The sequence below is a fragment of the Lissotriton vulgaris genome, chromosome 12, assembly GCF_964263255.1.
Source record: "Lissotriton vulgaris chromosome 12, aLisVul1.2, whole genome shotgun sequence".
In the NCBI taxonomy this organism is placed as follows: Eukaryota; Metazoa; Chordata; class Amphibia; order Caudata; family Salamandridae; genus Lissotriton; species Lissotriton vulgaris.
Genome location: NC_141700.1, coordinates 261,199,057 through 261,221,864, shown reverse-complemented (window position 1 = coordinate 261,221,864; position 22,808 = coordinate 261,199,057). Strand labels below are relative to the sequence as shown.

The following is a 22,808-nucleotide window of genomic DNA, read 5'->3' as shown; positions in this document are numbered from 1 at the left end:
GGATGGGGAGAAAATGATAGCTACGGGGGCTATTTTAGTAGCTTCTCTGTCCTCTCTGGATTCGCCCACCTTGACGAATAGTGAAGTGTCTGGTCTCTTTTGCAACACAATCAAGGCCTTGGGTGATCTTTTCATGCTCCTAAATAGGAACTATTCAGCGGGTGGAGTTAACAGCTCTAAGAACCATCTTGGTTGGTTCACCAAGAAATGTAGGGAGACAAAATCTGCCCTGATCTCAGCTGTTAAAGGTAAATCCCCTGTGGAGATTAGGCTTGCTAGGAAGGAGTACAAACAGACCACCAATGCAGCAAAAAAAGAATGGGAAGACAGGTATTTGACCGACCTAAAGGAAGCAAGTGAAGGTAGAGATGCTAGAGGGTTCTGGAATCTGATAAGGTCAAGGAACAGACCAGATTGTACCCTTATCACGTGCAATATTCCAGCACACGGTTGGTACAACCACTTCCAGTCCCTCTATACCAGTACGGAGGGGAATACCCAGGTGCTTACCAACAGCAGTCTTTCGCTCGTTCACTTCTCGCGGGACCTATTGGGTGATCTGTTTACCCCAAGAGAGGTTGAAAGCGTAATAAAATTGCTGGTGCCCCTCAAAGCAGCCGGACCTGACCGGGCGACCTATTACGCGCTAACAAAAAGGAATGGGGGAAGCTGATCTCATCTTTGCTAAATGCTATTAACAACGGTGCACCTGTCCCAGAATCTTGGAAAGGGGCGGAAGTCGTCCCGATATTCAAAAGGGGGTATCGGGACGACCCAGCCAACTACAGGCCCATAAGTTTAATTGACTCAACCCAAAAGGTAGCTGGTAAAGTAATTCTGGGAAGGGTTCTCCAGTGGATAGATGAGAATGATATCTTATCGGCCCTTCAGGCCGGATTTCGTTCTGGGACAGGGACCATAGAACAGGCCTTCAGACTGGTTCTTCTCTACTGGAAGGTGGTGGTGCTGGGCAAGGGCAGTCTTTATCTGGCCTTTATAGACCTGAAGACTGCCTTTGACCTAGTACCGCGGGAGGGATTGTGGAGAGTCCTGTCTGAGATGGGGTTGCCCCCGTATATCCTGTCTCTCCTGGTTAGGCTTCACTCTGATAACTTCGCTCAGGTGCGATGGGGTAAGCGTGGCGAAAAAACTGACAGGATCCCAGTTGGAAGGGGCATCCGTCAGGGATGTGTGCTTGCCCCCACTCTCTTCTCTCTTTGTGTGAACGGAGTGGTGGAGCATCTGCTAAAACACCCTGCAGATGCACCCTCCCTGGCGGGCAAGCGCATCCCCACCCTGCTCTTGGCTGAAGACACCCTGCTCATTTCCAAGACCCCTGTGGGCTTGCAGAGTCTCCTAAATAGCTACCAAGAGTTCTGCTCACAACGGGGATTGATAATCAACTCCAATAAAACAAAGTTTTTGGTTCTGAACCCGCCCAAAAAAATGGGCCGCCCCCCCGGTGCTGAATTCCGTGCCCCTGGAGAGGGTGTCTGAATTTGATTATTTATGCATCCCTCTCTCGGACTCAATGCACTGGAATTCGCACATTCAAAAGATGCTCTTGAGTCACAAAAGGATGGGCGGCGCACTACTCATGGAGCAACGTTCCTCTACATTTAAGCCTATTGCCCCAGTTTTGGAGATCTACAAAGCTAGAGGGGTTAGCGCTGCTTTGTATGGGGCGGAATTGTGGGGTATGTGTAATCTTGATGTGCTAGTCAGATCAGAGAGAACATTTTTGAAAGATCTGATGGCTCTTCCGCAGAGCACTGCAACAGTACCCGTATTAATGGATTTGGGTTGCAGATCGATCAAGGACCAAGCCCAAATTCGCCCTTTGTTGCTCTGGGCGCGTTTTGGCGTGTGCCCGAGTTGATCTCATACGCAGAGGCCCTGGAAGAGGTCATGTCTCTGGAGGGCTCGTCTAAGATCAAGTGGCTGAGGGATGTGAAATGGCTGCTAGGAGCCTTGGGTCTTGGAGATGCGTGGGAAGCCAGGACCGCCCCCTCCCCCCCCCCCCCCCCCCCCCCCCCCAATGCTGCTCTTAAGAAACTATACTGGAGCTGGGTTCATTGTAAAAATTCCATTGACGTGAAACATTGTAAATCTACCGACGATTTTTTGAAAATGAAGGATGTCGTAGCTTATGAACCCTATCTTGATATTATTTCCAACCCAACAGATAGGGCTTTGTATTTTAAATTTAGGGTGGGGACACTACCTATAGGCGAATTTACTGCTCATTGGGAATCATCCCACTTGTCTTCCCCCTACTGAGCGACCTGTCCAACACGCATAGAATCGGTCTCTCACATCTTCTTTGAATGTCCAGCGTATGCATTGCCGAGGCGGAGATGGCTTAAACCCTTATGTAGACAATTAGGTACCCGGCAGCATAGAGAGGAGCTCCATATTCTAAAATCTGACACACGCACCTTGGTTGTTTGCGGTGTGTCCAAATTTTTAAAATGGTTATGGTTAATCTGTTTGAATAGGCTTTCCCTGGCTATTTAATGCTTGTATTATCTGTTTTATATGTTTTTTTTATCTGTACAAATAGAATGTGACTGTTTTTATTGCTCTTAAAATGTTGTATTTCTGCTTTTATGATATTTTATATATCGAAATAAAGCCATTCATTCATTCAATTAATACAGAGTGATTTGAAACCAGCTCGCTTTCTCACTGGGAGGCACTGAAGTTCGTTCAATGCTAAGGGAGCAGATTGAAATTTGGGGAGATTATGAAGCATTCTATCTGCAGAATTTTGTACAGTTTGCAGCTTTTACATGGGATTAACTTGTAAGTTAAAATAAAGACTGTTAAAATAATCAATACATGAGAGTACCAGTGCAGTGACTACTGTTTTCAGAAGGTCTTAAGGAATCAGATGTCTCATTTTCTTCAAGGTTTTTAAGATGAAGAAGGAAGAAGAGGCTACTGCATTAACCTGGAATTTATAGGTTAATCTACTATCTAACAGAACTCCTAAATTCTTTACTTTATTCTAGGGGGGTGGGACGAACCCCCATATCTTGGGGTCAACATGAAGGGGTCCAAAAGGACGTACTATGACCATACAGCATCACCTCTGTTTTAGCTGAATTCAGCTTGAGGCAGTTCTTGCCCATCCATTCACTCACTGCTGACATACAATTACGAAAGGGTTCGTCAATATTATGATCAGGATTGGAGAGGGGCACCACTATCTGGGTGTCATTCGCGCATGATACCATTGAAAACCCGAACGATCTAATGAGTGCTGCCAACGGGTTGACATAGACATTAAACAAGGATGGATTCATAGATGAGTCATCGGGAACACCACATGGTAAAACATAGGATTCAGAGGTATATTCGTCTAAACTTACTGTTTGACTTCTAGAAGTCAGGAATGATTTAAGTAGAGCAATCACCTGAACCTTCACCCCCAGTGCACCTAGTCAGTCGACTACACAAATTTGGTTGACCGTATCAAAAGCGGCAGAGAGGTCAAGAAAAACCAGGGCAGCTCTTCCACCACTATCCAAAGTGGGACGGATCACCTCAGGTGGCAACTATAAGAGAAATCTCCGTGCCATGTCCACAACTGAACCCAAACTGAGATGAGTCTAAAAGGGTGTTTGGTTCAATAGAAAAATGTAACTGTTTGTTCATACCGTTTTCTGCCAGTTTGGCTGGAAAAGGCAGCCTTGCAATAGGACGATAATTGTTGGTGTCAGAGGGAACAAGGTTGAATTTTGATAAAAGAGGCAATACTGAAGCCCTTTTCCAAGCTATCGGAAAGATCCCTGATTGAAACATGTTGCTAAAGAGGTTTACAAGCTGTTTGGCCAAGATGTCTGGGATCAACTGAATAGTGAAGGGAGGACAGGGATTAAAGGTGGATCCTGAGTTAATGGCCATGATCAATTGAATAATTTTTTACTCTGATGGATTAAGGAACTCACTCAGATATCTAGAATCCTCATCTGAATACAAGCCTATGGTGTCAAGATCCTGAGTGGAGTGATTTACTATCGTAAAACTATCAAAGATGTCCTGGACCTTCTTTTGAAAGGAATGCGCCAAAGCATTACAGAAATCACTACTGACTAGAGTGGGGTGACAGTGGGGATAGTGATTAAGGTAGTGATGGTATGGTAAAGTTCCCTAGAGAAGCTTTTTGATTGCTCTATTTTTTGCATATAACATTATTTAGATTTAGTAACTAGGATAAGAGCTTTTTATTTGGCAATAAATTTGTTATCATTTTCTTTTTCAGTAGGACTATATTCCTTCCTCCAAATCCTCTCCGGTTTCCGACAGTGCTACTTAAAGGCTTTCAGGTCAAGGTTATACCAGGGGGTAAAAGGATTACTTCTCCTTAAAGTTTCACTTTTTATAGGTGCCAGAATATCAATGGCTGACGGAATCCAATGTTTATAGTCCCTAACGTCAGAATCTGGATTTCCTGCAGTTAGTGGTTCAGATGCTAAAAGAGTGTCCCTAAACTCAGGAACCTGAATTTTTTGCCAAAGACCGAAAAGATTTGGTGTTACTCATCTTGGGGGAACTTACACCAGCAGCGGAGAGTGCAACTGTAAACATCACTGCCTTGAGGCCAGACCATGACAGGTCTAAGGCCTTCAAGAATTTAATGTTCAGGTTATTGGTAAACAATCCATCCAGTGTATGACCAGCAGAATGAGTTGTACTATTAATAATTTGGGAGAGACCATACCCAAACATTGTGTCTGTGAGATCCCCAGTGTCATTATCAGTCATTTTTTAGATGGTATTTGAAGTTGCTGATAATGGTGAACTCATTTTTAAGGGAGTATGATTCCAACAGGCTGCTGATATTTAGCAGAGACCTAGCTCTAGGGCCCGGGGACAATAAAGTAATAGGCTATTAAAGACTGATTCTTTGAGAGTTCAACACTGAAAAATAGTGCTCCACAGTTCATAACGGGGGCAGGGGAACATAAGGCTGGGAAGGAGTCTCTAAAGTATAATTACCAATCCTCCCCCTTTCTTGCGCGTTCTATCCCATCTGTGAAAGAAGATTACAGGTACATTACAAACTTTTCTACACATATTTGTCTGTTTCAATACAAAAGCAGACACGGCTTGTGCAGGTAAGAGCAGTGGGACGGTAGGGCCGTGTTCAGGGGGGGGGGGGATTTTGACAGACGAAGAAGAGGGAAAATGAATGATTTATTTAATTTTCCCTTGTCTTAATTTGTTGAAATCCCCTCATGGCCTCAATGCCCGACCGATCTCATCTCCATGGGCCACAGCTATTGAAAAGACTACGTTTTGGTATGTCATCCCCTGCAGAACTGTTTCCAGACATCATTTGTCATACCTTACAGCTTGTCATGAATGTGCTCAATAACAATGATGACGTATTGGTTTTGGAGCTACACAAAAAGAACAAGATAAAGCTCTTACACAAGTATGTCATTTAGTTGCCGTCGCAAGTTTGACTTTGAATGTAGACAAATGTGAATTCCACAAGACAAAGCTAAAATTCTTTGGCCATATTTTCTGATGGGGGTATGACACCAGGGGGCATTTGTATGAAGCCCAATTCCCATTCGTAAACGGGGCGATTCTCAGAATCGGCTCGTTTGCGAACAGGAAATGGCCTTTTGGGATGTATCATCCCAAAAGGCCATTGCAAAATAGGGAATCACAAAATTTGCGATTCCCTATTTTGCGATTGCATTTAAGGAATCGCAAATTGCGATACCTTAATTGCAATGTAGAAAGTACCTACGTTGTGCGAATTTGGCATAAGAAATCGCAAATTACCACCAACGTACAGTTGATGGTAATTTATAAATTCTTTAAAAAAGTACTTTTTTGCTTTTTTCAAAAGGCCATGTGGAACACAAACATGCCCTTAGGGCATGTATGTGTGCCACATGTGCACACATGCCCATTTAAGGGGTGCTACAGGGTGTCCTTTTGGATCCCTCGCGCCCTTGAAATTGCATGCGCTCGAAGAACTGCAGCAAGACGCCTGTTCCGAGAATCGAGTCACCCACTTTTCAATGGAGTAGATACAACATTGTCGAAGATTCCTAGTCACCCCTTATTTTATCATAACAACATGTCTATTTGGAATATATATTCTTATTAAGTTAACTCGAGTGGGCACCATATCTGTCCTTCATCCACCATTCCCTCTTTGAGCATTCGTCACAATTTTTGGACGTATACAATCCATCCATCAGTAAATATAAGGCTACAAATACGATAGCTTTGGTGAACTCTGTTATTTACAGAATCACGGATCCCAGTTCGCCAATTCGACCTTTTCACAACAAGTTTACATAATTGTGCATGAATGCAGACTTCCTGAAGAAGGCTCACACCGAAACGCGTTGAAATGGGAATGCACTTCTGTATTTTATAAATCAAATGATTGTTTATTATTATTTTCATTCATTATATCACATGTATTGTCTTTTTGTATGTAATAATTTATGATAAGATAAAACAAAAAAATATTTTCTATATAAAAAAGATGATATAAAATAAGAAATAAACTAACAGAATATATCAATACTATTAGTGTGAGTTATTCATTAGCGTCTAGTTTTCTCTCTCTTTAGAACAACAAGCACAGAACCCGGTGCACTTGAGTTCTTTCTTACCCCACACCCCACAATATGTTTCCATGGTGCGTTCATTTCCTGGCATGGCCAGCTGCTGTTCTAGATGTATATGAGACTTTGCCACTATAAGTGCTCCATTGAGAGTGTTGACGAAAAACAATGTTTCATTTCAGTGATCATATCAATGTGAGAACAGTTTTAAGAAAAACAAACAAGCTATTGAGAATGGATTATTTCAATCTGTAACTTCCTACAGAGGTTGTTGTTTATGCTAGCCCAATTGGGTTAGATGCTATCCTTGCAAAGCACATTGGACGACCGAATGATCGAAGGCATATTGTGGCATATGCAAGTAGTTCATCCCCACAAGAATGTGCTTACTCACAAACTGAGAAAGAAAGTTTAGCTATGGTATGGGTGTGTGAACATTCCCATGTATTCCTGTATGGGGAAATGCTTCAGTTGGTGAGGGATCATCAAGATTTACTATATTTGGTAAGCCAAAGCCCAAGATGCCTCCTGGGATTGAACGTTGGGGACTATGACTGCAGAAGTACAATTATAACGTTGCGCACCTCCCAGAAAAGGGTCAGAAACCTGCTGACTACTTTTACTGAGTACATATTTAAGGTCACTGCACTTCATTCAAGTCAGTTGAAGCTTATATCAGGTTAATCGTAAAATCTAACAAACCAGCTGCCACTGTTAGCCCAGATTATCACTGTCGTGAGTCACAATAGTGACATGCTAAAGTTGAAAATATAATTACACATCAGTCGTAGAACCAGCACAATAAACCTCTCACCAGTGACAGTAAATATCAACAATATAGAAAATTTCAAAGATGAACTGTCCATAACTCAAGAGGTACTTATATTGCAAGGGCCAGGAATCTTGAGTCTGGAGAGTTTACAGCAAAAAATGATTGAAGAGGCCCACGAAGAACATAGGAAAATCTTTGCCACAAAATAAGCTCACAGAAATTGAGTCTGGTACAGGGCCAGACTGGGAACCCAAGGAAGCCCTGGCAATTTCAAACGATTAGCCTCCGGGGGCTAGGGGGTGGGGGCTGGTTCAAGTGTGAAGCACTGCTGCTTTTGTTACTGAGCGGGACAATATAGCAATACCGAACCATTAACAAAAAAACAGACCCCACTGCTGCAAAACCGGATCCTACCCTTCCTGCCTCCTGGGAAAACACCTAATGCCCACTACAGCCAGTCCACCCCTGGTCTAGTTTCTATATTTAGATGTGCAAGTTGAGAAGGAATTAAAGGCCTGGCATCTATGAAAACACCTATCGACAAAAGTTACTCAACACACCGTAAACATGTCAGAACTCCCAACGCATGTCTGGGAGAGACTAGCCATTGACTGTTCCCGTCCACTTGACGATGGAGATCACCTGATGGTGATTGTGGACAAATACTCATGATTTCCGTTAATTGAGGATCCCTCATCCACCACTCAAGAATAAGTCATTGAGCGACTGGATGCCATCTTTGTGACATGGGGTGTTCCAGCCATACTAAAATCTGACAATGGCCTGCCTATTAATAGTCTGGAATTCAGAGACTTCTTAGAACATCTGAGTATAAAGTATCAAAAGAAAATTCCTCTGTGGCCACAGGCCAAAGAACTGGTTGAGAGATTTATGAGTACACTGAAGAAAGTGGTGCTAAAGTTCAAATTCAAATTCAAAATTAGCTTTATTCGATTTGTTTGATAAAATCATAAAAGCATACAAGTACATTTTATACAACAAATTTAAAAAGTTATCCCCAACGAAACATTTATAAGAATCTGTAAAACAATTTTCCAAATGATAGAAAAGTCAATGATGAAGTTACGGCAATCGGCCTCATGTAAAAAAGTGTGATAAAATTTAAACGTGTAAGGGTTACATCATGGAGTTTCTGTATTTCATCACTGACATTAAAAAGCGAGAAACAACAAAGATGACATACACCTCATCTAGCAAAAGTAACTTAAAATAAGCGTTTTTACATGTTCTTATGCCCCAGTGTTTAAGAAGAGGTAAGAGATACAATTTCCTTGGGGCATAATACAGATTGCAAAAGAACATAATATGAATGTTACTTTGTGATGAGTGATCATCGCATGGGCAAATTAGGTTCGGAGAAGTCCAATCATTTTGTTTTGGGAGAGTGACCATACGGAAAAAGGTGCCTAGGCGCAGCCTGGTAAGAAGCATGCGAGGATAAGGTGCAGTTTCGGTCCTGAGATACAATTGCAAACCTTCAATGGGAGTGATTCTTTGGTAACTCAGGGTGGTATTTTTGAGTTTCTCAGTGTCCCATCTAACACCTTCCAGGTGTGTAATTAAAAGTTTTTTGAGGGCCGACCTAGACAGATGTTCTAAGGACTCTGGGTCATCATAGTATTCAGGATAACCAATCTTGGAGAACATCAGCCGGACGTATCGCATCCATTTGATTTTGGATGCGGCGTCCAAGTTCATGCAATCCGTGATGAGTTCTCTATTAAATTGGCATTCCCTGGTAGTCCAGATTTTGTGCCAGAGCAAACACGGTGACAGCTTTATGGAGTCGCTAAGGTATTTGAGGCCAGTCTCAATGTGAGTGATAAAGGTTGAAGTAGATTTACTCACACCCAATAAGTAGCGAATAAAAAGATTCTCACAAATTTGGAGTGAGGACACATCTTCAAAGCCCCATAAGCCTGCTCCATAGGTGACTGTCGCTACACACTTTGCTTGGTAGATCTGTATCATCTCAGCAGTCGGTTTGCCCCCAATTTTCGCTGCAAAGGTTCTCAGGGCCCCAATAGCACGGGTAAAGGCAAGCCTCCTAGCCGATACTGCATGTTTCCAGGCTCCTTTTCTCTCAAAAACAACACCCAGATAACAAAAAGTGTCTGTGCTCTCAATTCTTTGCTCGTCAAGGTATATCGAACATTGTGGCCTTTTGCTCTTTTGGGTGCACGGCATGGAGAAAGTTTTTGAGATGTTCACTTTCAGATTTCTTTTCCCCATGTAGGATGAAAATTCTCTTACCGCTCTCTGCAACCCTACCATAGTCCTAGACATAATAGCCGCGTCATCGGCATATAATAGGATGGGTACAGGCCTACCATTGACAGCTGGATAGTCATTTTGCAGATTTGTTAGATGGTCTACAACAGAGTTGATGTAAAAGCTAAATAGAAGGGGCGCAAGTATACAACCTTGCCTAACCCCTCTATTTATGGGAAATGTATGTGTACATTGCCCCTGGGTCCCGAACCTCACTCTGGCACCAGCATCTCTGTACAGTTCTTTAATAAAAACAACGATGGTAGGATCCACCCCAATAAGCTCCAATGTTGACCAGAGCTGCAGATGATCCACACAATCAAATGCTGAGCTAAGGTCAACAAATGTAACAAACAGATCCCCTTTTTTGGCCTCAGTGTATTTGGACATCAGTAAGGACAGGTTTAAACATTGTTCCTGGGTACCCAGTCCCTTTCGGAAGCCATATTGGAGTTCCGAGATGACCTTGTTTTCTGTCTCCCAGTGCTGAATCCTCTTAAGGACGATCCTTCCTGCAATTTTCATGAGGCCGTCTAGTAAGGAGATAGGACGGTAGCAAGCCGGATCGTCCCTATTTCCCTTTTTGAAGATGGGGACCACAATAGCGTCTGACCAGGTGTTAATTAAGCCGCATTTGTTTCCCATGTTCAAAACGTTAGTTAAGAGCGGAGCCCAAAATTCCAGATTTGTTTTATAGACATCCACTGGTGTGTGGTCCGGACTAGGGGCTTTCCCTGAAGGGCTTTCGCTGATTGCATTTTCAACTTCTAGGGTGGTAAAGACCAAGTCGATTGGATATGGGGAAACTGGGGGATCACTTGACTGATAGTCCTGCGTGAATTTGTTCAAGGGTAAAAGTGCCTTTTGTTGATTCATGTTGTCCCCCTGTCTGTTGGTGTAGAGTTTACCATAGTGTTCTACCCAGAGCTCTGCTGTGATTGCTACATCTATACAATTGTCAGTATCTTTTGTGTTGTATACTGATCTTATCACTTTCCAGAAGAGGTTAGTGTCCTTATTCCTGGCAGCTTCCCCCAACGCTTCCCAGGCCTCCTTTTTCATGGTTGCTTTCCGGAGGTTAATTTCTCTCTTATACTCTCGTCTGGCCTCAGAGATTTGGACCCTGTTTTTCGGAATGGCGTTTAAAGCTTTCTTCAATTTCTTTAAAGCAGCTGTGCACCTAGAGTCAAACCACCCGGATGCACGTTTCCCATTCTTTTTGTGGCTCTTAGTTAGAACACCTTTTATGTACTCCTGAATATTAGCGAAAGCTGCCATAATCGCCTTAGGATCAATATCTTCCTCTAAACAGACAGATATGTCTGCAAAGCAAGATGATATTAGGTTGTGGAAGAAAATTGTGGGGTTCAATTTCTCCCACTTAAGCACATATCCATTTATCTTTGTTAAGGTGACCTCCAGTGGATAAAGTGGGCCGCTAGATTCCTTTGCTTTCTCTACTGGGAGCCTAACCCCAAAGGTAATAGGGTAATGGTCACTCATTGGGTCATCCCCTATCTCCCAAAAGGTTATAAAATTGGGTGTAGTGGGGGATATCAGTGCAAAGCCAATTGTGGTTTCACAACCTCTTCCATTATATGTTGGGGCAAAGGGAACTGGTGGAGAGCATGCCTGATTAATGAAGGTGAGATCAAAAGTAAATATAATACTGTTAAGGAGAGACCCCAGCTTGGTGTGTGAGAAGTGAAAAGGGCCGTCCTCCTCACGATCTGCAAGGCCGCACAAACCTAACTCAGAAAGTGGGCAGACGGCACAATTAAAGTCACCCACCCAGAAAACTGTATGGTCTCCCGTGTTTTGATCTCTCACTTTATGGATGTGGTTTGACATTTTATTCAAAATGAGTTCCATTTCATTTACTGGCATATTGTTATAAAAGTTCACCAGTATGACCTTTTGTGTGGTGCCCCATTTAAAAGAAAGAATTTGAAAATATTGGTCAGAGTGGGACACCCCCGCGCTGCACGGCCACCAGCTGCTGCGTGTGCTCCTGTGCCTGCCTTCTGCCTCAGCGCCGGCCTCGCTGCCGCCTTGAGCGCTCCCCTTTGGTTTTGCCGGTTTCTGACCGAAATTTGTGCTTGTTTTATTTGTTTGCCGTAAGATCGTTTGTCAACTGTTTTTGCCTCTGTTTTGACCTGCATTGTTGCCTGTACCCAGTGCCCCGTTTTTTTCTTCGTGTTTTGCATTTGTGCCTGTCTCCTTCCTGTGTGCCCGCCTACCTCGCCGCCCTCCGCTCTCCCTCCCCACTCCCGCTTCCCGCCACCGCCATCAGCCCCGCCCCTTTTCTCTTCTGTTCCCTCCCCGCTCCCGCCTCCCAGCTGCTCCGCCCACCCGCGCACTTCGTCTTTAAATGGCGACCGTGCGAACGCGCAGCGGTCACGCGCAGCGGGCGCGCCGATTGTGCGCCGAAGGCGCGCCAAAGGTAAGCCCGTCTACGCCCGTCCGCGACCGGATCGCGACCAGCGCCAGGACCCCTGGCCCACGAAGACCCCGACCGACACGTCTGACGTACTCAGCCGCCACCCTCATCGCTCTCAACACCGGCCGACTCCCGGAATGCCATCAAGCCACTCCAAGACGTACCCACGGACCTTTCAGCTGCCACGCCTGCAAGTTCTCCTGCATCCGGACCTGCCTCGCACCAGCACCCGCCAAGTCGAACACCAGCAGCACCCACCTCAAGTGCATCCTGCTCAACACCCGCTCCGTCCACAGACACGCCATCGAACTCTGGAACCTCCTAGACCCCACAGCCCCTGACGTTGCCTTCCTCACGGAGACCTGGATGAACGCCTCTTCAGCTCCCGACATCGCCATCGCTATCCCAGAGGGCTACAAGATCGTCCGGAGGGACCGAAACGCCAACCAGATGGGAGGAGGCATCGCCATCATCCACAGGAACACCATCCGTCTCACGACCAGCACCGACAACACCCTGACCAGCGCCGAACACCTGCATTTCCAGATCCACACCAACCCGAACACCACCCTCAGAGGCACCCTGATCTACCGACCCCCTGGACCACGCACACAATTCAGCGAGGACATCGCCGACTTCGTCAGCCCGCATGCCCTCCCCTCCGCTGACTACATCCTCCTGGGAGACCTCAACTTCCACCTAGAGAACAACAACGACCGCAACACCAGCACCCTGCTCGACAACCTCGCCAACTTGGGACTCAAGCAACTGGTGTCCACCCCCACCCACCTCGCAGGACACACTCTCGACGCAGTCTTCTCTTCCAGCACAGACATCGACTTCAGCCACGCCACAGAGCTCCAATGGACGGACCACAGCTGCGTCCACTTCACCTTCAAGAGAACGACGACCCACCACCACCAACAACAGGCCGCCCGCAGAAGCTGGAACAAGATCACAGCAGACCAGCTCGCCACCTCCCTGAGCCAGCACCCTCCTGCCAGCTCAGCGAACCCCAGCCAGGCCGCCGACAACCTCACGAAGTGGATCAGCAACTGCGCGGACGAACTCGCCCCACTGAGGACCCCGCCTAGCAGACCCGGCAGCAAGAAGGCGCCATGGTTCACCGACGAACTCAAGAGCTCCAAGAAGAACTGCCGAGCCCTCGAGAAAGTCTGGAGAAAGGAACCGACACCGGACAACAGGACCTCCTTCAAACTTGCCACCCGGAAACACCACCAGCTGATCCGCGCCGCCAAGAAAACAGCATTCAAGGACCGGTTGGACAACAACGCACACAACTGCAAGGAACTCTTCAACATCGTGAAAGAGCTCTCCAACCCCAGCGCAGGAAACAACGACATCACCCCATCGCAAGACCTCTGCAACTCCCTCGCTTCATACTTCCACAGCAAGATCGCGGACATACACAACAGCTTCTGCAACCAACCAACGCACACCATGACCGACCTACCACCCCCCACCACCACCCTCCACGCCTGGACCCCGATCAGCACCGAAGACACCATCCGCACGATGAACTCCATCCACTCCGGATCACCGACCGACCCCTGCCCTCACCACGTCTTCAACAAGGCCGACGCTGTCATCGCACCCCACCTGCGAGACATCATCAACACATCCTTCGACACCACCATCTTCCCTGAGAGCTGGAAACACGCCGAACTCAGCGCTCTACTCAAGAAACCAACAGCGGACCCCACCGACCTCATGAACTACCGCCCCATCTCGCTCCTCCCGTTTCCAGCCAAAGTCATCGAGAAGACCGTCAACAAGCAGATGGCCGCCTTCCTCGAGACGAATGGATCCCTCGACCCCTCACAGTCCGGCTTCCGAGCAAATCACAGCACCGAGACCGCCCTCATCGCCGCCACCGATGACATCCGAGCCCTGATGGACAATGGAGAAACAGCGGCCCTCATCCTCCTAGACCTCTCCGCGGCATTCGACACGGTCTGCCACCGCACCCTAGTACGGCGCCTCAGCAACATCGGAATCCAGGACAAGGCGCTGGAATGGATCATCTCCTTCCTCAACGGAAGAACACAGAGAGTCCGCCTACCACCGTTCAAGTCAGAGGCCTCCGAAGTCATCTGCGGCGTCCCTCAAGGATCATCTCTGAGCCCCACCCTCTTCAACGTCTACATGAGCCCCCTCGCGGCCATCGTACGCAAACACAACCTCAGCATAATCTCCTACGCCGACGACACCCAGCTGATCCTCTCCCTGACCAACGACCCCGCCGCCGCCAGAGCCAACCTGCACGAAGGGATGAAAGAGGTAGCCGAGTGGATGACGACCAGCCGCCTGAAACTGAACTCGGACAAGACGGAGGTCCTCATCCTGGGCCCCTCACCCTCCGCCTGGGACGACTCCTGGTGGCCTCCCGCCCTGGGCACCGCACCCAAACCGACAGACCATGCACGCAACCTGGGCTTCATCCTGGACTCCTCCCTCTCCATGACCAGGCAAGTCAACAACGTCTCCTCGGCGTGCTTCAACATCCTACGCATGCTACGGAAGATCTTCTGGTGGATCCCCACCGAGACCAGGAAGACCGTCACCCAGGCCCTCGTCACCAGCCGACTGGACTACGGCAACGCCCTCTACGCCGGTACCACCGCCAAGCTCCAGAAGAGACTCCAGCGGATCCAGAACGCCTCAGCCAGACTCATCCTCGATATCCCACGAACCAGCCACATCTCCGGACATCTGAGAGACCTTCACTGGCTCCCCGTCAACAAAAGAATCACCTTCCGCCTCCTCACCCACGCACACAAAGCCCTACACGACCAAGGCCCGAGCTACCTCAACAGCCGGATCAACTTCTACGCTCCCAAACGCCACCTCCGATCAGCCAACCACGCCCTCGCCACCGTCCCCCGCATCCGAAGAGCGACTACAGGAGGAAGGTCCTTCTCCTACCTGGCCGCCAAGACCTGGAACTCCCTCCCGACCGACCTGCGCCTGACCCAAGACCACCTCTCCTTCAGGAAGAAGCTGAAGACCTGGCTGTTCGAGCAGTAGCGGCACCTCCCCCCCCCCCCCCAGCGCCTTGAGACCCTACGGGTATGTAGCGCGCTTTATAAGTGTCACTGATTGATTGATTGATTGAGAGTGGAAATTATACACCTTTATATCCCCTACATTCGAGATGTATATACACAGACCCCCTTTATTGCGGCCCTGAGGAGAGGGAGCAGCGGGTGAATGGAATGTTCGATACCCCATGATATGCCTTTCCTCTGCAAGCCAAGTTTCTTGCAGGCAAAGTATGCCATGCTTCTGCACAGTCTCCAGCCAGGGAGTATGCATGATCTTATTGCCCAGACCTGCTACATTCCAGGATAATAGTGAGTGTTTCAGTTCGCTAACTACCTGATGTGTATGGCCCACACTCTCTATTACGTCTACCTGGTCTTGGAAATGTACCCTATCTAGGTGTTGTATGGCTCGCACTGGGAGCGGGTGCTGGACGGGGGAGGGTGGAACCACCACCAAGTGGGTCGAGTTGTTAACAATGAGTGGTGATGTATTGCTATTACTGGCAATCATTGCGTGATTTTGGTCACTTAATCGGGGTGGTTGATCGACGGTTCCCAGTCAATCCACCTGATCTAGGCATCCAAACCTATTCATAGTGGGTGCACCTTCCCACCAAGTGTTAGTGGGTTGCCATCCCCGCCCCTGCCCCTTCCATCTATGATTGTGGACTATGGTCCAAGCCCCAGGATGCTCTACTACCTGTTTTGGAGGGTAAAAAAAGGTAAGGGGTTTGGTGACAATGGTTTGTTCGGTCGCATATGGGTCCCATGTAGTGATGAGGTGGGCTGTGTGAGGGTCTGCAAATGACACCACGATACAGTCTCCTGGTATCGATTTGTAAGTACGGCCCACCCAAGGGACTCTCCTGACCATTAGGACCCTACTCCTGTTGGTGTGAGGGATCTGCCTGTTGGCATTTAACCAGTGGATCACTTTGTTTTTTAAGGACCACTGGGTTTCCACAATGTCAGGGGCAAGCGGAGGTACTCCGGCCAAGATAACCACGTAAGGCCCAGCCTCAGGGGGGAGATCAATATAGCCTCCACGAAAGTTCTGGTGGTTCTGGTGTGAATTTGGTATGCGCTCTAAGAGAGGAGTGATAGGGTTACTCGCCTTCTGGTCGGATCTAGAAGAAGGTTTGGGCTGGACATGTTTTTTAGGAGGTTTTTCCTCTATTTTTGGAGGGTTGGCAGCGACATTTACAAGTGTCCTAGGTTTGGGAATTGGAGTAGGTTTGGGTAATGAAGGGGGTAAGGGTGCGGGCAGAATCAGAGGGACGGGGGGAACCTCCTTAGACGCTGTAGCTGCTTTAATACCGGTGTTAGAGACTGGAGCAGGTTGAATACCAACATTTCTAACCAGAGGTGGACCCTCATTAATATGGGGATGTGTTGCTTCCAGCTGTTTTAGGCTAAGCGTCGCCAGGGATACTAACGTTTTATCCATTTCAAGTAGGTGATTCTCAATACGTGACAGTCTGAGTTCGAACTGTGTCAATAGTTGTTTTAAAGTGACCCAGACTGTTTGGAGGAAGTCTTCATCGTCACCCGCTTTATCCATGTCCCTCCCTATCTCATTTGGCCCTCCCAGTGTTAGGTTATCTACAAGGATAGTAGGGTTCTCTACCACAGGGGCAGTAGTGGAGGTAAAGTAAGTGGGGTTGCTATCACCCCCTGTTGGCTGGGTAGCTGGAGGTGGTGTTTGTTTAGAATCCCCTGTGTTGGGTAGAGTTCTTCTATGATTGAAAAACTGCTGCCTTGCTACTTTGGCTTTCTTACGGGCATAGGCAGATTTTGCATTGTTTTTCTTTTTCAAAGCTTGGCGACCTGGGTTTGTACTTTTTGCTACAGAAAAGGAAGGGGCAGTTATATCCGGCAAGATGGTAGAGTTTCCCTGTTCGGTAGGTGGTTCGCCCTCACTAGGTTGGACGGTCATGGGTGAAAAGATGAAGGAAGAGTCTAATGGTGGTGGAGAGGAAGAAGGGGGGGAGTGATGAACGTCGGCGAGGATCAACAAAGGAGGGGGGCGTGCAGCCTGTTGGGGAGATGCAGCGGACGCAATGTTTCCCAGGGAAGATTTTTTAGAGTTAGCAAATGTTTGGGAGAGTCTGCGTGCAGCGTCTAACTCGATTGAAACCCTCTTCTGCATTTTTGTGATTTCGGCATCTATTGCCAAATTTGTTTTTACAAGGAAATCGTCCAAGGTACCATTTGGCTTGGTTAAACCCAGCGCAGTCTTACTGCGACTCCCCCGAGTACACATAATGTGTGACAGTTACGGTTTCTGTATGGTACTCACTAGACTCAAAGTCCAGGCACGATAACCGTGGAAGGAACCAAGGGGGGTGGGCCAGGCCAGTCCTCTTAGTCCTCGAACGGCCTCAAACGGTCCCGCCCTTGTCCCGGGCTTCTCCCGGCGCCCTCCCGCGCGCTCCCGCGCAGCGGGGTTGTTACAATTGCTTTATAGGAGGGCTGATCACCCCAAGGGGGCGGTGCCTGCAGGGAGAGGAGCCCAGCTGGTAACGGGCGCGCGGGGACTCCTGGTCTATGGAGTCCTCCGCTCTACCCTCGCAGCCCTGCCGGTTGAGTCAGCCCCTTGTGATGTGGCAGCCGCTGTGTATCCGCGAAGCGGGACCCGCGAAGCGGGTCCGGCGAGCAGGGGCGGCACACATCGGTCAGGAACAGCGTTTCAAGAGTCAAAGTGCCCAGCGATGACAGGAGGAATCCAAAGGGGGAAGGTTCAGGAGCCTTTTCTGGTTTCCCGGCGTTGGGGGCGGGGCCGGCAGGGAGAGGAGCCCAGCTGGTAACGGGCGCGCGGGGACTCCTGGTCTATGGAGTCCTCCGCTCTACCCTCGCAGCCCTGCCGGTTGAGTCAGCCCCTTGTGATGTGGCAGCCGCTGTGTATCCGCGAAGCGGGACCCGCGAAGCGGGTCCGGCGAGCAGGGGCGGCACACAGCGGTCAGGAACAGCGTTTCAAGAGTCAAAGTGCCCAGCGTACCAAGGTACCATTTGGCTTGGTTAAACCCAGCGCAGTCTTACTGCGACTCCCCCGAGTACACATAATGTGTGACAGTTACGGTTTCTGTATGGTACTCACTAGACTCAAAGTCCAGGCACGATAACCGTGGAAGGAACCAAGGGGGGTGGGCCAGGCCAGTCCTCTTAGTCCTCGAAAGGCCTCAAACGGTCCCGCCCTTGTCCCGGGCTTCTCCCGGCGCCCTCCCGCGCGCTCCCGCGCAGCGGGGTTGTTACAATTGCTTTATAGGAGGGCTGATCACCCCAAGGGGGCGGTGCCGGCAGGGAGAGGAGCCCAGCTGGTAACGGGCGCGCGGGGACTCCTGGTCTATGGAGTCCTCCGCTCTACCCTCGCAGCCCTGCCGGTTGAGTCAGCCCCTTGTGATGTGGCAGCCGCTGTGTATCCGCGAAGCTCGTCCGGCGAGCAGGGGCGGCACACAGCGGTCAGGAACAGCGTTTCAAGAGTCAAAGTGCCCAGCGATGACAGGAGGAATCCAAAGGGGGAAGGTTCAGGAGCCTTTTCTGGTTTCCCGGCGTTGGGGGCGGGGCCGGCAGGGAGAGGAGCCCAGCTGGTAACGGGCGCGCGGGGACTCCTGGTCTATGGAGTCCTCCGCTCTACCCTCGCAGCCCTGCCGGTTGAGTCAGCCCCTTGTGATGTGGCAGCCGCTGTGTATCCGCGAAGCGGGACCCGCGAAGCGGGTCCGGCGAGCAGGGGCGGCACACAGCGGTCAGGAACAGCGTTTCAAGAGTCAAAGTGCCCAGCGATGACAGGAGGAATCCAAAGGGGGAAGGTTCAGGAGCCTTTTCTGGTTTCCCGGCGTTGGGGGCGGTGCCGGCAGGGAGAGGAGCCCAGCTGGTAACGGGCGCGCGGGGACTCCTGGTCTATGGAGTCCTCCGCTCTACCCTCGCAGCCCTGCCGGTTGAGTCAGCCCCTTGTGATGTGGCAGCCGCTGTGTATCCGCGAAGCGGGACCCGCGAAGCGGGTCCGGCGAGCAGGGGCGGCACACAGCGGTCAGGAACAGCGTTTCAAGAGTCAAAGTGCCCAGCGATGACAGGAGGAATCCCTGTGCTAAAGTTTAAAAGCTCAATTTATAAACTGTGTTGAACTACATTGCAAGCTTACCATTCAACACCTCACTAGACCACCGGAGAAAAGTCTGGCAACATTGATGTTCGGGAGAGCAAAGACAACTAAGATGCCCCAGTGGACCAATCACAGAGAAAGAGATGACCATGACACTCATATGAGGGACTTGGGTCAGAAACAAAAAATGAAAACATATGCTGACCGAAGATGACATGCGAAAAACATCCTCTTCTAGAGAGGAGACAGAGTGCATGGACAGCAGATACAGAAAAAAACCTCTGATGCTCCCTTTGATGCAGAACATTTCCAAGTAGTGTCGACAAAAGGACACATGGTGACTTACCAGCACCCTAGGAAGTCTATTACCAGAGACTCTTCTCCCTTTTGGCATTTAGGGCCAGATGTAGGTAAATGAGATTTACCGATTTTTAATTACAGAATTTTACCAATTCGGTAATTAAAAATCGGTAAATCTGAGGGGTGGATATGTAGGAACATCCAGATGTTCCTTTTACCGAATCGGTAAATATCTGTATTTACCGATTCGGTAAATACCGACCGGTAATGCCCCATTCATTCCTATGGGCTTTGAAGCCCATAGGAATGAATGGGGCATTACCGGTCGGTATTTACCGAATCGGTAAATACCGATTCTGACAAGGGTGCAGGGGGTGTCACTTTGACACCCTCTAGCACCCCCAAAAAAGGTTCGGGGGCCATGTGGCAGGCATACCTGCCCTAAGGGCAGGTCTGCCTGTCATATGGCACAGGTGTGCATGCACACATGTGCATGCACACCAGAATCGGTATTTTACCATCAAATAGTATTTGATGGCAAAATACCGATTCTGTAATGCTTGTGGGACTCAGAAGAGTCCCACCTACATATCAATTTTACCGAATCGGGAAAAATACCGATTCGGTATTTTACAGAATCGGTAAATTTACCGATCGGTAAATTTACCGATTCTGTAAAATACAGGGCCCTACATCTCAAATTGCATTTACCGGTCGGTAACGGCCGAATTCGGCCGTTACCGACCGGTAAATGCCTACCTACATCTGGCCCTTAATTCATACTTCACCAGATCTCCATAGTGAAGGACAGACTGATTCTGAAACACCAGTGACTGCTGCTGCTAGCTGCTGTTTCACCATACCTTCAGATCTTGTATCGTGATGGTGGCAGGTCTCACCTTCACACAACACGTTCAGGTTGAACCATTACAGCGCCAAAGAGATTCATTGAAGAGATTTATATGTATATATTGGCAAGTTTTCATTTAACAGAGGGGGAGATGTAGTGTCTTGGAGTTAACATTGACGGAACCCTTTTGGCTCCTGGTGAACTCGGTAGAACTATCATGTAATGAATAGATTGTATTGAGTGAAGATTGCTTTAGAATGTTGAGTTCGTAGTTACAGGCAGACAAATAAAGACATGTATTTGTCAGCTCAGTGTGTGCCGTAGCCATGGGAGGGTCCCCCGGATGGGGAGATGGTACAGACATCAGAAGCGATCGTACACAGCATGCGTCTCTGGACTAGATCCAACACTGCTTAAAGGGAATAATCTAAGCAAGCAAAAAATAAATCAGTGTAAATCACCAAAAGAGCGAAATTATGTGTTAGGTGATATTGTAAAAAGCAATTCCTTTGCCATTTGATACCAATATTGAAGAAGTAACAGGTTTATAAAATGAATTCAATTAAAAAAACAGAAGATGTTGAATGCAGTATTTCTGCATACATTTTATTGCACAAACACGAATATTTCATGGTACTGAAGCTATACTAACCCCTCTCCACCTTAACACTTAACAGTAAATTAAATGTTTACAATTCACAAAACTTTGAGACGTAGAGAAAAACTAAACATTCAATACTTATCTTACCCAAGAGAACAAGAACCTGCGATGAAGCTTGGGAGCTGGTACAACAAGGAGCTTAATGGGGTCACAGACAGTGAAAGTAGTTATTCCTAACTTTTCCCAGTTCTCTTATGGTAACCATAGCATGTTGTGTAAGATTCAAAGCATATGGGAATTCCGAAGAGCCGGAATACACTTTTTTTCCAGAATGAAATGGGGGACGTCGCTAATGGAGCAAAAATAATCCGACTGCACAACGCTTCACCAATGTCAAATAAGGAGAAATCAAATCGCATGGTAAATTTGTCTACTTGTTTACAAATCTTGGACATGCTTGCAACCTACAAGTTTGAGTGCTGTCTTATGATGATCTATGAACAATATAGGCAGTTAGGCTCAATTTACAGTTCAATATTAAATCAAATCCTGTGCCAATCAACTAACAAATGGCTCCATATTCCAGTCAAGTTCGAAATTATTCCACGCTTTAAAAAAAATGAGGTAGTCACTCTATTCAAGAAGGAGCTCCAGTAATGAGTGATTGTAATCAGAAAAAGGTTGCACTACCTCACCTCCTTGTGGTCTCTTTATAGAGTATGCTCGAGTGAACCTGAGCGAGAGAGAACAGAGCCTGAAGCCAGATACGACATACATGCACTGACCCACATTTTTGTAAACTACACATGGAGTAGTGGACGCGAGTCATACGGGTACAAGTGTACACCACCCTACTCTGCATGGTCCAGAAATGTCAAGGGTGTATGTGTCTTTGTTGTCGCAGGAGTGCACAACCCAACTCTTTCTGGTCTCTAGATATAGGATTGAAGGAGTCAACATGAGGACACGGAGAAGACAGAGTGCATGGCTGCACCTCCTGGCAGACTATTGATGGAGTAATGTACATCTGTCGCCATTGGGAAAAGAGTACTCAGACTCCCTTCGGTGTAGCCTTTAAATGGAGGAATGAATAAATCATTACTGGGATAGGAGTGTTCAGTTCCATCTTCATGTGGTCTAGCCATTGGGCAGTCAAAATCAGGACAAGGGGGGAACAGCCCCCACTCTGTATAATCTACCAAAGCATGAATGAATGAACTCAGACAGGACGGCATGGTTCCACTGCTATGTGGTCTATAAGTGGGCAACCTGCTCCACCTGAGAACGGTGGTTAGATTTAGCCGTAGATATGAAGCGTTGTTGAGCCATGTGTGCACAACACAGATTCAGCAAAATCTAGAGATTTAGAAGTGGACAGAATTGGACATGAAACGGTAAGAGGAGGAAAGTACGCAATCAACCTCTGCAGTCTGTGGAATGAACAAAGAGGATCTGACTGCACAGCCTCACCTCTGTATGGTGGAGTGGACAATAGTCATCAATGAGGTGGAGGCCACGGCCATCTCTCTGAGTGGTCTGTACAAGGGGGAGTGGGCATGAGCCAGAAAGGGGACTAGTGTGCAGATTTCTGCTTGGAAAGTCTATGAGTGGTGGAGCTTAGGGGCGCCACATTATTAGATCGGCATGTCGTATCTTTTTTGTGCACAGTTCTCCACCCCAACTGCAGAGTCTCTGCAGTTGTAAATTCCCTAATAAATCGGAGTTTGTGAATTCTAAAACAAACGTATAAACGTACACAACAGTGTAAGTTTTGCTCTGTGAATCAG

General features: G+C 47.9%; 1 protein-coding gene across 1 annotated transcript in view; it reads right to left on the bottom strand.

The window, feature by feature from the left end:
• The window catches only part of CNGB1 (cyclic nucleotide gated channel subunit beta 1), a 1,326,699-nt gene that overhangs the window by 925,816 nt on the left and 378,075 nt on the right, over positions 1-22,808 (bottom strand). The window contains exon 16 of the mRNA XM_086945539.1: positions 16,057-17,016. Coding sequence (XP_086801665.1) covers positions 16,057-17,016 — 960 coding nt within the window. The remainder of the gene's footprint in view (positions 1-16,056; positions 17,017-22,808) is intronic.